Here is a 17,839-nt window from a genome sequence, read left to right as displayed (position 1 = left end):
TCTTTACTGCAAGGCAACAGCACTATCACTATGCCACTGTGCTACCCCATTACACCCAGGTTACACAAGTAATTTATCTGACTGATTTAAATAAAGACACTGATCATATATGCATACCTGAGGATCATGATTCTGTGTCTGTATGGAGTTTGCATCAGTTGTTCTTTAGGTAGTTTGGTTTTACTCCTACATTCCAAAGACATTTGTACAAGGATAATTAGAAATTCTGCTGTGGCCTGGTTCAAGTAAGTTTGAGGGTAAGTGATCCCTATTATGGACTTTATGACTTTATGAGTCTGAATTGGAGTAGATGGTTCAGAAAATGTATGTATGTATGTATGGATGGATAGATGCACAAAGAATGCAGAGGATTTTCATCTGGTACAACTAAACATGAGCCAGAATAGAATCTGGCTTTCTGTGACAGTGACTGGATAGGTGGCTAACGGATAAAGTACAGGTCACTTACAGTGTGGACTCTCCTTGGCACCAGCCTGTAACAGGATCCTAGCCATGGGCACATTGTTGGTCATAATGGCGACGTCCAGTGGTAGAAGGCCTTCACTGTTTGGTGTGTTAAGGTCCAGTTCTTCTGGGCTGTACTGATGCAGTAACAATTTCACATTCTCTAATTCCTGCTGTTCCACAGCCTCAAAGAGTGTCTTAGTACTCTGAAACTGAGAACAGAAATGCAAGATATCTAATTGAAACATGTTGTACTGGATGTTTCATTTCAGAAGTAAAATCTTGTACTTATTATTGCAATTTTTCAATTTTTGTACTGGCAACCACCACTTTGTGACTTAGTCTCTTATACACTGAATAACATGAATCAACTCAGTAGGAATTTCATACTGGTTTCAATTATGGAGCTATCAAAAATGATAACCAGTTGCTGACTGCTGTCACATGTACAACACATAATTTGATTATATAAAAGTTTTAATATAATTTTTTTTATGAAACTTTGATAAGGTTAACCATATTGGCCAATGATATACTTTTAGTTGTTCAACTATTACATTCATTTTAAGTTAGGTATTTTGTCCCCTTCGGCTCATTACAAGGACCATTACTGTTTTCACTTCATATGCTGTCTTTAGAAGATATGGTTTGAAATCATCACATTCCTTTTCACATATCATGGATTCAGAAACTATTTAGAAACCTTCACTTTTTCACATTTTGTTATGTTGCAGCCTTGTACTAAAAACATTTAAATTCCTTTTTTTCCCAAATCAAGCAACACTCAATACCCCAGAATAATAAAAAGATTTTAGAAATTTTTGCAAATTTGTTAAAAATGAAAAACTGAAATATCATACTGCAATTGATTATTATGCTGCTTTATTCACAATCTGTTCAGATGATTTCTATTCCCAGCCTGTAGCTGATTCGAAGTTTGGCCACCATAATCTTTGCTAAAATTACGAAGTGTGACCCTATTTTCCTCCGGGTGCCAAGCCTCTTACATTGGCTCTCAGTTACAGCTGCAATAAAGAGAGCCCAACAAGAAGATCATCCATTGAATTCTGTTGCTGTGTCTTCAACCATCACCTCATGAACCCACATATTATATAACTTAAACCAGTGGGCTGTAACTGATACCCATTCCTTCACCCAGCCTCATTACAACTACCATAAAAAGTTGATTTTTCAACCACTAATGACTTGTTAGCTTTATTATGGGGAACAGTGGCCTCTGAATACCCTTGATGTCTTCCTTTGGTATGTCAAAAGACAAGAAACGGCTAGTGGGTGTCCCTTCATGCATGCATATTGACACCTATAATAAACCCTCAGGTGGCAGCTGAGGAATAAAATGCAGCATAACAGCAAACCCTCAGCATGGTGGAAAGCAAAGTATAAGCATAGCTGCTATATGCGTAAAATGTGCTGCTGCTATCTTCATAAATCATTTGTGTATTTTTTTTTTCATTGCATTATAATCGAGTTAGTCGAGTTATTCCCAATATATCTGAGAAGTAAACCTGATTTACAGCATTCGAAGAAGTGTGGCATTTTAGTGCATAGTAGAATGTATTTACTTCATTTAATGAATGTACAAAAAATAACAGATTAAATAAATGCTTAAAACATAATAATTGCCACCAAGTTGTCCAGGTGGTATCAGGGTTTCTAACACAGAGTAAAATATCATGTGATGTGCAGGTTTACTTCCTTCATGGTGTTCCCATGTTTTTGTTTTTCTCACCGCTAGAAAGGCGACTGTGTGGCTTAGTAATCTAAAAGAAGATTAGGCTCTTCTAGAGAAAGTGGGATTTTTTTTTTATGATGTGTTTCCATCATCTGCGGTGGGCTGGCGCCCTGCCTGGGGTTTGTTTCCTGCCTTGCGCCCTGTGTTGGCTGGGATTGGCTCCAGCAGACCCCCGTGACCCTGTAGTTAGGATATAGCGGGGTGGATAATGGATGGATGGATGTTTCCATCATTTCTTTCTGTTTCATTTGTCTTGGAAGCAATAGGAGTCAGAATTTGTGCTTATTTATACACCTCGTTGTATTTAGTTATTAAATTACCAGAAATGGTGCACAATACACTTGACTTGAACTTTCCTAGTTTTCATACTCTTTCTCTGTACGTTTAGCTGCATGCTGTTGAGAGTTGATTCTACAATAAAATAAAAAGAGGAATAACCTTGGAGATCAATCATCTCCACGGAAGTGGATAGTAGATGTCACATGGTATATGTGTACCAAATTTCAGGTCAATCGGTCAAACGGTTTGTGAGCTACAGGTGATTTAAAGTTCTGGACAGACAAACAGACAGCCATGGTAGCATATTATATATAAAGGTGGTGTCATGTTTACTTCAGATTACTTTTCACAAATTCATTTCACTCCACTGAGGGACTAATAATGAAAACAAAAAATATTATTGCCAATCGATTGCTTTTCAAGCGCATTAATGACACTTTTATGTGGTGATATTGAAGCCTGGTTAACTAGGAAGTACATTATACAGTGGCTACTTAAAAATGGTTTTAAGAAATGTACAAAAATTAGCTTTTGTGTTACACTGTAAAATTGCACCTTCATCCCTAAGATTCATTGTTTCTGGGAAACACAGCCCTGAAGAGGCCTTGGAAGAAGATAAAATTCATGACCCCAAATGTTTATTTTTCCTCTTCAGTGTGCTGTTCACTCTTCATAATGACCAGACATTTTATGTTCTCTGTTTTGTATTTTGCTTGTCCCATCACATATATGTCATTTTTTAGTTTTTAAATTAGGTTTTTTAGTTTTTTTAACATTAGACAATATAAAACGATTGTTTTGGCTTTGTTATGAGCACCAAGAAACATAAATTAATCTTTGTTGTGTATTGCATTTTGGAAGTAAATGTGACGTTGAGGTTAGATCTCAGAAAAGCAATATTTCAGCAACTAATCAGTGACTCACTATGGTGGATTTTCGCAGCTGCACTCTGTCACCTCTGCTTGACTGAGATTTTTCTTCCAGGAGAGGATGACCCACATGAAACTTCCCAGAAAGATTTCTGTAAAAGCGGCGAGTGGTGCTTGGTGATAAAGGGCTCGAGGGCTTTTTGGTAGGAGCAGGGGGTGCATCACGCATCTGTTGAGTCATCTTGTGGAAGTAGGACCTGTGTGCAAAACAAAATAAACAATAAACATCAACATTAACGCTGTTGAGGAATTAAGCCATAGAAACTGACAAACAATTTAGAGACAATTGATGTTTGAACTGAGGTGGTCCAGTCACTCCAGTCATACTGTAGTCGAGTCTACTCATAGAGTTCATTGATTTAGTGTGTATTGTAATCTTACCTGCTTTTCAATAAGAATCACTGTGAAAATAAATTTTGGTCAGTTTATTAATTGAGTGAAATGCCAGATGTGTCATTTTAACTTACAGTATAATTTTGATTTTATAAGCATACACAGTAATATAGCAGGTGAAGTCATAATTTATACAAGATTGAATGGCAGAAGCAGTTTGGTTCCAGAGTTGGGCATTGACATTCATGAAATGTAAGAAAAATTTTACAAAATGCATGAATTCTTGCGAAACACAAAAGTGTAAATAGGATGGGTATCAAACTATCCCTTGGACCAGAAAAAAATCAGAGGCTGACTGGAAGAATCCAGTCTGATTAGAAAGAAATACAAACAGTTCCAGGACAGTGGCAGCAAAATTAACAAAACTAAAAGGAAAAGCTGGTCTCACAACATAAAAAAGATTAACTAGACCAATAATTGTTGGGTGTTATTATTACAAAAAAAAAAATTACCGAAGATTTACAACAATAGCAAGTCGGGTTCATGATTTGATTTGCTCTGGCCACTTTTACCCTGTCTCTGTTAAAATGATACAAGAAAAGGAACTTTCTAAAAAGTAATATCACACAGCAGAAACTCTCTTACATTCTCTTCAGGCTTTCTTAGTCTTAAAGGAATACTTTTGCCCAAAAGTGATCCTTTTTTATATATTATTTACCTCATGTGTTTTGCAGTGATAATCTCATGTTTTCATGGAGAACAAGATAAAAATTAATGATATAATACAAGCCAATGGCAACCAATGAAAAACATCCAAGGAATAAAAGAAGAAAAAAAAGATGTCACTTGAGCTGCATAAACCATATATCAGTCATTCAGTTGGTTGTACTCAGCATTAAAAAAATGTATTTTTTGCTAAAATTTTGAGATATTTCCAGAATAGCGTACGTAATAAACAGGAAATAATTTCCCATAATACTGCTCTTTTGAATTGAAGACAGAATTCTTGACCCATAAGTGAGGAGGAGAGGCAGACCTTCAATTCCAAAAGTCGGCATTATGTGAGTGTGCTTCCTGTTTATGATGAATTCTGATTTCTTTATTAAACAACATTTTGGCAAAAAATTAATGTGTTTTACATGTGTGAGCAAACAACTGGAAAACTGGTATGTGAATTATGCAACACGAGTAACATGAGATTTTTTTTTTTCAATAGACATTTTTCATACCATTTGCTATTGTACAGCATTGCTCACCATAGACACTCATTCTATCATAAACTTTGTTATCTTCATTCTGCATGAAAACTTGAGGTTAAATTTTTTTCACAGTCATCACTAAAAACGCATGGGGCAAGTAACATATTCAAAAAATGTCATTAGTCAAAAAATAGTGACTCCGGTTATAAATGGGAATAGCTACGGAAGAAGAAAAAGATCATTTTTGGGTGGAGTATGCCTTTAAGCACATCACTTTTGTGTAAGAGTGCTTGCACATATTTTTGTGATTTTGTCTTGACTCTGCTTTTTGTTATTTAATTTGCTTTGTCCTTCATCCCCAGAATTCACACTGGCACAATAATTAGATTTGATTCGATTCAATTAGATAAACGCATACAGCAGCCAAAACTTAAGAAAAACAAGAGTACAGACTCACAGGACAGATAATATAGATAATCCAATCAATCAATCAATAAATAAATAAAAATAAACTTAACAAGTACATTGGTTGGAAGCATTGAATTGCTTGACATCAGTGGGCAGAAAAGACCCCCAGTGGTTCTTCTTAGCAATCAGTGGTGGATTAAGCCCTTGGCTGAAAGTGCTCCATAAGGAGGTCCCCTCCTGGATGAGATGGAGAGGATTTTTCATGATGACCTCCAAGTTTACTATCACCCTCTTTTCCACAACAGCTTCATTTGTGTCCAGGATTAGACCTGTGATGGAGCAGGCTTTCTTGATAAGTTTGTTTGGGCATTGTGCTTCTTTTGTGCTCAGGTTACTTCCCTAGGAGACTTCAGCGTAGTACACCACACTGCCTACAACTGGACTGGCAGAACAATTCCAGCAGCTTGTTGAACACATCAAAAGACCTGTGTCTCCTTAGTGAGTCTCCTTCGCTCCATTGAGTTCAGTCTGCTCTAACCCTTCTTGTACAGCACCGCTGTGTTGTCAGACCTGTCCTGTTTATTGTTAATGTGAACCTCATAACCCCCAACCCAACCCCAAAGCCCCACCCCCCCCCCAGGTACTTGTAGCTCTACACTACTTCCATGTTCTCCCCCCAAATGGTGACTGGTCTCAGAGGCTCCTTTGCACATCAGCAGTCCACCACCAGTTGCTTTGTCTTGCTGATGTTAAGTTGCACATTGATTTCCCGGCACGACAAGATGGAGTCCTTCACAACTTTCCTGTAGTTTGACTTATCTCCATTATTAATGCAGCCTATGATGAATGAGTTATCTGAGAATTTCTGTAGAAGGCAAGCACTGGTATTGTGCTAGAATGCAAACAGGAAGGGAGACAGGATAGTTCCCTGAGGTGCTCCAGTATTACACACCACCATTTCTGATACACTATTCCTCAGCCTCACAAACTGCTGTAATCCAGTAATTCCAAGTACCTGCCTACTGCTTCTGGTTTATAAGCATGTCCAATCAACAGTGAAATACATTCTGTGGCTAATGGCAAATTAATCTCCATCTGTTTCTCCTGTTTCCAGCTAAAAATCTTAACACCCCAAATGGAGTTAATACCACATCAAATTGTAATTTAAGAATTTGATCCTTTCACGTGTGTTATCAGTTATTCTGAAATTATAATAGGCATTTGGGCATGACAGCCATGAGTAAATCCCAGAGAGCAGGATTCCTATTGTGACTGCTAGTGGCAAAATTAACACTTACTTTGCCAGAATATCAGGCAGTGCGGCATAGTGGTTATGGTTTGGACTTTAAACCTTGAGGCTGTGAATTGAAATCCCGCTGCTGACACTGTGTGGCCATGAGCAATTCACTTCATCTGCCTGTGTTCCAACTGGAAAAATGAAAGAAATGTAAACATAACCAGTTGTACCTCAAATGCTGTAAGTTGTTGATAAAGGCACCAGTCAAAAAAATTATTTAGTATTGTACTATTTGTCTGTCCATCTAAACCAGAGCAGGGTTGCGAGAAAGCTGGAGACTATCCCAGCAAGCATTGTGTGTAAGGCTGTGTGGCTCCTGTTCCAACATGGTGTTACAGTAAATACTTTGTACATATTGTTCATATAATTTTAATGGCAAATGTAACACTTCAAAATATATACTGTATCACTAGCCATGGTAATTAAATAATTTAAAAATATTTGCTATCTCTTCTCCTGCCTCTTCCTTCGGTCCCTTTTCTTAGTATTTGTGCATGGCTCCCTCCCTTAAGATTGTCCCCGTAAAGCCTGCTTATTTTTGAGGCATCTTGCTCACCTCCTGTCCAGTTTTATACTTTCCTTCCTTAAAGGAAACTCTTTCAGTATGTCTCCTACTGCTTTACTCCTCTTCATGTTTCTCATACTCGTACTTCCTCTTTTGATCATAACACCAAAGCCAAACTGACCAATCACACCAAAGCCAAACTGACCAATCAGAATGCCCAGAGGGCCTGACATATACAGCTTAGTGTTTTATTACATAGTAGATAACCCTAACTGTAATTGGCTACCAATAATGTTGTTCTCATACATTAATTCCCACCAGCACATGGTTAACCCCTTATTTAGGAAAGAGGCATTCTTGATTATGGAAAACTGCCCTGTGCTTGAGGTTCTTATATAGAATATATAGAATAGAATAGCCTGCAATAAACTTTAATGCTGGGCTTATGAATCTCATAGGCATAAGACAATAAATCAGTAGTATGAATCAGCAGCCAGTTATGTAACACAATAAATTTCATAAGAACAGTTGAGTAGAATATCAAAACCCTAACCAGTATGTTGAAAATCCAAACTGGTCACTGGCACAATGTGTGGTTGAAAACAAAACAGTTGATGTTAAAAAAGAGCACATGAATAAAAAATGTACACACACACCTACAAACAGAATCAACAGATGCAAAAGTTTTTTTAGTGCTTGAGGCTCATATCTGTTTAAATACACTCCATTACTGTTGACCCATTCATCCATCCTGTGCTGGAGTCCATCCTGGCAGCACTGGGTACAAGGCAGTCTTACCTCACAGGGCACACTCACTTATTCATACCAAGCCAAATTAGACTTTGCCATTTAACCACCTTCGAAAGAAAACTGGAGCACCTGGTTGCAAATCCACATAGCCACAGTTAGAAAGTGCAAAATCCATAGTGCTCAAAACTATGAAAGGAGTGAGAAAACAGCGGCAGCCACTGTACCACAGTGTCAACCCTCACTTACCATGTGACTTGCCAAGCACCAAGAGCTCTAATAAAGGCAGACTCACAATCAGTAAGTGAAGGAGCATTTAATGAATTACACTATAGGAACCGCCAGCCACAGCTAAAAGAAAGCCAGCAGTAAACATTCCTTATAGTTAACTTTTCCAGTGATCATAGGCTGTACACACACTGTAATAGTACACCATACACTGAATATATTGGAAGCTTTTATGCCTGAGTGGAAGCATTAAAAGCTAATTAGATTTATTTGTGTAGCTACATTGATATGAAAAGTACTCACCCCTTTTAAATTTCCACATTTTGCATCTAAATTTAATTATTTGTGATTTTTTGTTATGACCATGAGTTTACAAAGCATAAAATGAATGATTGTATAAGTATTCGCTCCACTGAGTTCATTCTAAATCTTTGCCTTTGTTCATAAGCCTCTACCAGCATTGCGTGGTAGAGACTGCAGTGTTTACCCTTTCATCTTTGCCAAATTCTTCAAGTTCTGTCAAGTTGGACAGTGGCCATTGGTGAGCAGTGGTTTTCAACTCCTGTTCCATAATGTCTTCTGTTTGGATTTTGTTTCAGACCCTGATTTGGACATTCTTAAACATTGTCATTTTTGTTTTGAAACTAGCTTATCACGGATTTGGCAATACATCTTACTTGGTCTGTTGCCTTGCCAAAGGTGAATCTTCTTTCAAGTCACAGTTGTCTTGCAGAGTACAATAATGTTTTCTCTAGGGTGTCTGTTTTTTGCTGCATCCATTTTGCTTTTTTCCTAAACTATTGCTGACGGCATTCTCAAAATAACTAATTTACTAAATGTTGGAGTAAGCAGGTTTCCAATTGTGCCATATCTCCTATACTATCTTTTAATGATATCTTGGCCACTTGTCTTTGGACTATTCTCCTGCCCTACATTCTTACTATTTTACTTACATGTAAATTGAAGTTTGTTGATGTGGTCAAAAGTGTTCTATTGAGTTAACTTCAGATTGTTCAGATGTTGAAAAGTTGATTTTTTCATGGCATCTGTTGAAAATCCAAAGTGGTGTTCACAAAAATACAATTAACATTTTTAGCAGAAAATGATGTGCTTTTTGCGATGTGTAGAGCCCCTGAATGACAACATTCCAACAAAGATAAAACATTTGGTATCTGAATTATTTGCCCTGAAGGCGGAGACCTATGTACAAGTAGAACCTCTGAAAAAATGTACCTGTCTCTCCTCAAGCAGGTTGCATCGCCTTTGTCTTGTACTTATCCACATATTCTTCAAAATCAGTCTGACCTATGTCCAACAATAAGTGCTGTAGAAATTGTTTAATTTAACAGGGGTATTTGCAGTCTGCTCTGTTTAGTCATGGGACCAGGCCTATTGATTTGCAAAGGTTTTTCATGAGTAATGTTTGACTTATATAATTTATTTAAATATGTATGTAGACACATGCACACATGAAAGCACATAGACTGTAAGTGTGCACACATACGCATACACAAAGAAACCTTTAATTGAAGACAACTTCCTAACCATGCTTGATGATGAAGAGAAAGAAATAAACACCCACAAACACAGACACATGCACTACAAATAGATCTATAAAGGTCATTGTGCCCAAAGCCATTAATCCATGTATATCTGTGCAACTTGTTTATTTCATTTGACTCAATATGTTTAGTTTTAATGAATTAAATTGTAAAACTGTACTGAGTGAGTGTCTACAGTCTCACTAAAGTGAAATTTAAATGGAAGTACTGTATGAACTATTCAATACCAATTTATTTAGTTATAATGAATTGCCTGTAAAATTTTCTTTGTCTTTTTTGTGTCCCGTTCCTCTGCAACTATACTTGGAGACCACAGGACTTTCCCAAGATAAAGTATTTTGCCAGAATGTGTGATGTTCTCATTCAAAGTGGGCTCTGTTTCTATAACTTCTAATGGCAGATGATTACACCAGAGCCTGTTGATTGTAGTAGGAGATAGTATAACTTAATTCATGTTGTGTTATATTTATTATCTATTTCTGTTATTAATTATGCAATTAATTTAGTAAGAGCTGTAGAGTTTTTTTTCCACTTTTACAATATAGAATCTGTATGATATTCAAAAAACATTAGAGAGAAACAAGACTCACTATACAATTGATTTAATTAGCATGTGTGTTACACTTTTGACTTTCATTAGAAAACTGTGTCTCATGCTTGCTGAAAAATACATTAACTAATCCAAGTCCGGATCATGATATCCTCAAGACTTAGCTAATGTGTTGTGATCATAGGCCAGTAACTCAGAGAGGTTGGATTCTTTTACAGTGTGTACTCTTGACCACTTACTATCACTGATTATGCCTGTACTAGCTCAAGAAACCTGCACTGCTATAGAACCGACTTCGTCAAAAATGATTTCCTTTTCATTGGGACAATTGTCCTCTGTATTCATACCATGAGATACTGCATGGAACTGTATCATCTAGACAACATTCTCATTCAGCGCACTGACAGAATGCTGAATTTTTGGGTGTGTGGCTCCATTGCCACAATTGCCTGGGTCATCTGTTGCTTGTTAGGGATATTTAGACAATTAAGAAGATATACTGAGGAGATGTTCACATACAACCTTTAACATGAGGTTAATATTTTTATTAGTAATTCCATGTTCTATCAATATCTATAACTTTGGAAACATCCCATTGTCTTTACATATAATCGACAAGATGTAACAGAAGACAGTAGCTGAAACTTCTTAGATGGCTCCTAAGGCACACAAGTTGAACTGAGTGAAATAGCAACCATAATAGATGGTTAAACAAAAGCTGCCTTCAGAGCACTGCTTTAATTTTGACTATTTCAATAAAATGCTTTATCAATTAAATTCAAGTTTAAATTCATTGTTGTGTGTATATAGTACAGTGAAATTCTTCGCCAGACATAGTGCTTAGAGTTCTGCCTAATAAGATCAATTTTTGTCTCATCGGACCTTTGAATCTTTGTTCTCATGCCATCAGAGTCCTTTCAATTTCATATATCTTTTATTCAAGAGTGGTTTCCATCTAGCCACTCCATCACAAATATAAGATAGATGGAGTGCCACTGAGATGTTTGTCCTTCCAAGAGGTTCTCCTATCTCAGGTTCTTTTAGAGTGACAATTAGGTTCCAAGACCTTTCTCATCCAGTTACAGCTAACTCTAGGAGGGTCCTGGTGGACCCAGATTTTTTCCATTTTACAATTAATAATGTCACTGTGCTCCTGGGATCACTCAAAACTTTAGAGATGGTTTGATCCCCTTTCCCTGATCGATGCCGCACCACAATTTGTTTGTGGAGGTCTACAGAGAGTTCTGTGGACTTAATGGCTTCTTGTCCTAACATGTAGTGTGAATCATGGTATCCTATGTCCATGGATTTATTTCTTTTTGAATGATGTCCACTCTGTTCAGTTTAACACAGGTGGAATCTGGTGAGGTTCTAGGCACAGCACAAGGAGAATTAAATCAAACAGGATACCCCTGACCTGACCACAATTTGGAGTGCCATGGCAAAATGTTTGAATACTTATATGAATGAGAAATTTCAGTTTTTGATTTTTAATAAATGTGCAAACCTTTCTGAAAACATGTTTTCATTTTGTCATTACGGGTTATTGGGTGTTTGCAAAAGTGGCAAATTTGTCTATTTAAAATTAACTCTATAGCACGATATAGTGTGTAGAAAGTGAAGGGGTCTGATTACTTTCATAATCCACTGTATAATTTAGAAACATTCACGAATCTGTCAGTCTCTGTTGACAACTGGATAAAAAGCTCTCCTTGAATCTAGTGGCATGAGCTATAGTGCTTGCTTCTCTAAGGGCATGTGTATTAAATATGCCATTACTGAAGGGAGCTGCAAGCAAGAAATATTCTGATCTGACTTTACTTAATTGGTAATCTTGTTCATTTTATAGAAGGAAAATTACAGTCCCCAAAAATATTAATGGCCAGCTGTAGGTAAAACAATGCTGCTTTGAAATGATATTCTTTGTGTCACTACTGATATTCACCTATAAAATGAAAGCAACAAACTTAACATGATCCATTTGTTTGGGGTGGAAATAAGTTCTGGAATAGCCCATTAAAACCAGAACATGACAAACAAACATGGTCATAGGACTGGCAAGTCGAGTTCAAAAACTTGGCCACAGATACTCTGACAGCTCAAATAGGAAAGACCTGGTTTATAAATACAGAGAGTATCTCCTAAGCAAAAAGTTGGAAGCAGACCACATATGTAAGATGGAGCAGTATGGACAGAGAGTTCAGATACTGCTGTGTACCAAGTGTGGCTTCTGTAAGAAAATTCTGAAATCTGACTCTTGGCACCAGACTGACTGGAGGCAGTAAGGCTGAAGGGAGATCCACATACTTTCCCTGCCAGGTCTTATCTACATGCAGCCAAGTGGGAGCCAACTTAGCCTTGTGACCTGAGGCAGCAGACACGTGGGAGTTGGCATGGGAATTCAAGCAACACAAACCCGTGTTTCTTGCGCATGAGTTTGGCTGGCTCTGTTTAACAATCAGCTATGCTGAGAGCAGCAGACGGACACAATGAAGACTAAGCTTTCCTTGTTAAAAATACCAGATGCAATTTCTGAAAAATGTAAACACAATCTGCAATAGTGTGAGCAAACAGAAATGAGATAGAAACCAAGAAAATGCATCTCAGGCCATATCTGTTTAATGTGGCATTTGTTTCATATGATGGAGGTTAGGGACTCCTGTGGCTCATTTCCATCACAGCTCACAGAGAGCTTTATTTCAGTGCTGGTAATAACTGAACGGACTGAAAAAAGTAAAGTGTGATTTTAACTGGGCACTGCTGAGCAAGCCTCTGGATTTTTTCCCATCATGTCATAATTTTTAATTAGATGATCAATCTTGGTGGTGCATAACTGTTTTAGTTTATTATTTTGAAAGAACATATAATCTTAGTGTTTTCAGTTCACTGTCACATATAATTAATTGAAATTGACCATTCTGCTCTTATGAAGCTTTTAGTAGTAGTAGTAGTGGCAGTAGTAGTAGTAGCAGTATTACTGTCATATGTACAGAGCACAGAAGTCATGGTTGATGAATGGAGTCTCTATGAGATCCTTCTTGTAAGCATGGAGAGCAAGCCAGCTGTATTATATGAAAATTATTTTGCAGTGTTTCACATGGATGCCAGACATGCGGTCTCCCTCAATGTAACATTTACCACTGGGGAGGAAATACACAACTTCTGGGCATCTACTTTCTTGAGTTTGCAAGTGGTCAGTGGAGACATAGTATTTTCTGACTCACATTTTTAAAGGAAATTAAATAACCCAAAATAATTAAATGCACCTCTATTTATTCATGTTATGTATCAGGTTGAACTTAGGTGTTTTTAGTATTTTGTTGTTTGTGTTAATTTTGAGTTATTGTTTTTCATATCGTTATGATTTGTTCTGTTGGTTTCATATATGAAGTTGTAATAATACACTGTTGCTTTAAATATTATTTTCCTTGTTCTTTGTGGGAGATGGGCCACCCTGACGACTCTGCCCAGAGGGCAAGAGAAAATGAGAATGACTAGAAGAAAAGACAATGAAGCAAGGGTGAAAACTAGGAGAACAAAAAAAAAAAAACACCAACTGCCAAAGCCAAAAACCACGAGACAAGAACAAGGTCAAAAACGATTGCAAAGTTCAAAGTCACTAAAAACAAAAACAATCAAACACAAATTCATGAAAATGAAGTGCAAAAAAGGGGTTTGGAATCCAAATAACAGGATAAAGAAATTAACCTAGAATTACCCTTTTATCCTGTTGTGTAATGACTTACAGGCTCACAACCTCTGAAGTCACGGCCCTTACTGGGCAAATCCTAGCAAACAAAAAACAAAATGGAGGATGAAAATGGCTCAAATCAAAAATAAACTTTAGAACAAAGCATTGAATTGAAAAACAAATGGTTCCATCAGATTCCTCAGTGTCAAAAACCCCTATAAAGATACACAGCTTAATACTAAGTTGTTTAACTGGCTGAGAAGGTTCATGAGAGGGAATCATTCTTTTAAGGAGTTTTCTGTGAATGTTGTTTTGTTGTTGGATTATTTGGTCACGCGATTATTTTTCACTTTGTATTAAGGATTCTGATTACTGACTGTGATTTGGATTTTATTTGCCATGGATTGCCTTGAGGCAACTCCTTTTTTGCTTTGTTTTTGATCTGTTGAGTTTTTATGCTTCATTATATATTTTTTGTTAGTATACCTGTGTTGCCCTTTTGGCACATAAGCTGCGGTTTTAATGGTTTTCATCTTCCTTGGGGGGCTTTCAGTTTATTTTGAAATATTTATAGTTATTTTGCCAGCTCCCCGTTTCTTGACCATTATTATTATTATTATTATTGTTATCGTAGTCTTGCAGAGTCAGACTTACTGTATAGCACATAACTTCTGAAGACAGCCATGAGTGAATTGTGCCTAATGTGGGTGGAAACAATTAGATGGTTCACCGAAAGTCACATTTCTATACCAATCCAATGCCTCATGAAGGTGGAGCTCAGAGTAGGGGAACTCATTTTAAACCCAGTGTAGTGGTGCTCTTGTTAACATCGTCTAACCAACATCAAACCTGTGCTTAGGATGGATAAACCTGCTATGACTGGAAATTCTCCTAAAAAAAACCCAGTTAAACATATAAATGTGTGTTATGTGTGAGGAGAACACATTACATGTGCTAAAAATAAAACATAACCTGGGAGGCAGGTTAATGATTAATTGAAATTGACTATTCTGCTTTTATAAAGCATTTACTAGTAGTAGTAGTAGTAGTAGTAGTAGTAGTAGTAGTAGTAGCAGCAGCAATATTAGTGCCATTCCCTGAAACTTCTGATTATACTTCAGTATACAAAGACATCACTGGGCTAGTGGTAAACATGAACAATGTACGTTGTCTGTGTCACTTAGCATTATGACATGACAGTCGGAGTCACTGTGATGTTCAAAGGGCTGGCTGCTTCTGTTCACAAAAAGATGAACTTCAAAATATGCATATAAACTAAACTTTTACTGATCTCCTGTTAAGCATGTTGATAGTGAAGAGTCACGGTAGATGACAATTTCTATAGTCAATACACCTGAAATAGAAACATGCGTAGTGACACTTGATACCATGTTGGTCACACAGTGTTCAGGTCATTGCAACTGAGGCAATGCAGGTCTGGTGTGGGTCACTGCTGTGCATACTTTAACTTCAGGTACAGATGTACATGTGTAAAGCAGTGTTTCTCAACCACTGGATCCTGCTACTGGATTGTGGGCTGCCATCATTGGTTTACAAGTAGGTTGTGGTGGATCATGAGTGGGTTGCGAGTGGGTCACAGTGAGTAAACAACGTGATCGGCAGTACTGTGTGATATGTTTCCCTCTTTCAAAGTGAGTTTGCTTCACCAAAGAGAACTCCCAATTGCACATCTTTCTCCAAGGGGCCAGTTTGCAGTCGCTTCTAGTGGGTCATCAATCAATTTAAAAAAGCCAAAACTGGGTTGCAGGACCATTAAGGAAGCACTGGTGTAAGGAAGGAGCTGAAAGTTGAATTCATAAGAATTACCAACATGGAGCCATGCCAAGCAAAATAAATTTTAAAGGGACCTCCAAGAGTCAGAAAACATATGAGAAACTGTAAAATAACAATAACAAAAGATTTACTACTGCAGCTGATCTTGTCAATTTCTAGAACATTATTACCCTATTGCTTTCATATTGCCTTTGGACTTAAGTACAAATTGGAACTCGGTCAACTATATATATGATGCTAGGACATGGTGCAGTGGTCAAAATGACAAACAAATATATAAATTAATCAAGCTTCAGTTACAGTGAAGTGTTGTGTTCATTTTCTTTTGTTCTCTCCCTGTCATTCCATACTTTTTTACATAGTTGTCTAATACATGAGAAGAAATGGGACACTGCAGCCACAAACATTTAATGTTGCATAGATTAGAGGAGATTGGGAGTGGGTTTTTAGGAAGAAACCCTGTGGGCAAAGCCTTTCCAGTGGTGGATTTTCATAATATTTACTTCAAACGAGTTGTCCCTAGATGTGGATTCTCAATATAAGAATCGCATCTGGCCCCACAAGAATATTGTTATTGCAGTGCCAACAGAACACTTGAACTAAGTCGATTCATTAGAATCCTTTTGAATTACAGGATTTATTCTTATACAGCAGTGATATGCAGTATTTTTTTTAAATCATTGAAGAATAAATATTACAGAGTAAAAACTATATCATAATAATTGCTATTTATATGACCCAATATAAATTAGCTGGTTTGTGAGATTTTTATCTAAGTCATTCATGTAAAAGTTAAAAAACAGTACTGATATTTTTCTAGATATGAAAAAATCCTGAAACCATAAGCCATTGTTTCCTGAGGATTTAAGCAGTCCTTTATATCTGTGCACATGCCTCCCTACATTACATTTTCTTAACATTCCAAAACCATGTAAACATTTTTGTTAAATGTAACATTGGTATCTTACAAAATGAAACATTATTATGTAGAAATAAAGTAAAACATTTTAAATATATGATTTGATACCAGAAATGTGCAAGAAATAAGAACTGGGAAAGGTGGTATAAGACGGGAATTAAGCAGACTGGTGATAATGAGTGGTAATTGTTTAATCCTCTGTAGGGTTTGCCTAGGATACATTCTTATTTCGCGTCTCCATTCCATGTTTTTGAGGATTCTCTGCATTAGTTCCTTCCTACTATCCATAGTTATCTTTTCCTTGGCTGTATCTTATTCCTCCTGGTATGACAATCTGAACCCTGTGAGCATACCTTTGTTCAGTGAACCCAAATAATGCCCTTCAAGAATTTCAAAGAATCTGTGAAATCCCCTTGTGAATGAGGAAGGCGAGCAGAGGAGGATTAAGGAGCAGGAATACTTTGAAAGCGAGGTTCCTTTCATTAACAAGGTGGTCACATGGCTTCAAAGTCTATCTCTTTCCTGGTAATGGGTGAAGAGGCCCCACCAAAATCTTCTCAGAAAGAAGTGACACAATTCCTTATATAGAAAACACATTACAATAAAAAGCAGAACAAAGAAATATGAAATTCAGGTTAAAAATCAAAATATATATATTGTACCTGCAGGCTATACAATAAAAAAATTCCACTTCAATATAGAGTCTAGTGTTAGCATTTGAAAGGCACGCTTGTTTTTTTTTATTTTTTTTAGTGGTTCTTGGTGTGACAGATGTGTTAATAGCTTGGTTACAACTTATAGTATTATGGTAAAATTATCCATCCATTCATTTTCCAGCCCGCTGAATCTGAACACAGGGTCACGGGGGTCTGCTGGAGCCAATCCCAGCCAACACAGGGCACAAGGCAGGAACCAATCCCGGGCAGGGTGCCAATCCACCGCAGGACACACACAAACACACACCAAGCACACACTAGGGCCAATTTAGAATCGCCAGTCCACCTAACCTGCATGTCTTTGGACTGTGGGAGGAAACCGGAGCACCCGGAGGAAACCCACGCAGACACGGGGAGAACATGCAAACTCCACGCAGGGAGGACCCGGGAAGTGAACCCAGGTCCCCAGATCTCCCAACTGCGAGGCAGCAGCGCTACCCACTGCGCCACCGTGCCGCCCTGGT

At 37.4% G+C, this 17,839-nt stretch overlaps 1 protein-coding gene across 3 annotated transcripts in view; it reads right to left on the bottom strand.

The window, feature by feature from the left end:
- Positions 1-17,839, bottom strand: part of LOC114661132 (ankyrin repeat and fibronectin type-III domain-containing protein 1) — a 261,597-nt gene that overhangs the window by 54,391 nt on the left and 189,367 nt on the right. For all 3 annotated transcript variants that reach the window (XM_051933396.1, XM_028814281.2, XM_051933397.1), the window contains 2 exons: positions 3,422-3,623; positions 470-677 (listed from right to left, as the gene is read on the bottom strand). In XM_051933396.1, coding sequence (XP_051789356.1) covers positions 470-677; positions 3,422-3,623 — 410 coding nt within the window. The remainder of the gene's footprint in view (positions 1-469; positions 678-3,421; positions 3,624-17,839) is intronic.

The sequence above is a fragment of the Erpetoichthys calabaricus genome, chromosome 11 (assembly GCF_900747795.2).
Source record: "Erpetoichthys calabaricus chromosome 11, fErpCal1.3, whole genome shotgun sequence".
NCBI lineage: Eukaryota > Metazoa > Chordata > Cladistia > Polypteriformes > Polypteridae > Erpetoichthys > Erpetoichthys calabaricus.
Note: the sequence above shows the minus strand (reverse complement) of the source record. Positions and strands in the feature narration are given on the sequence as shown.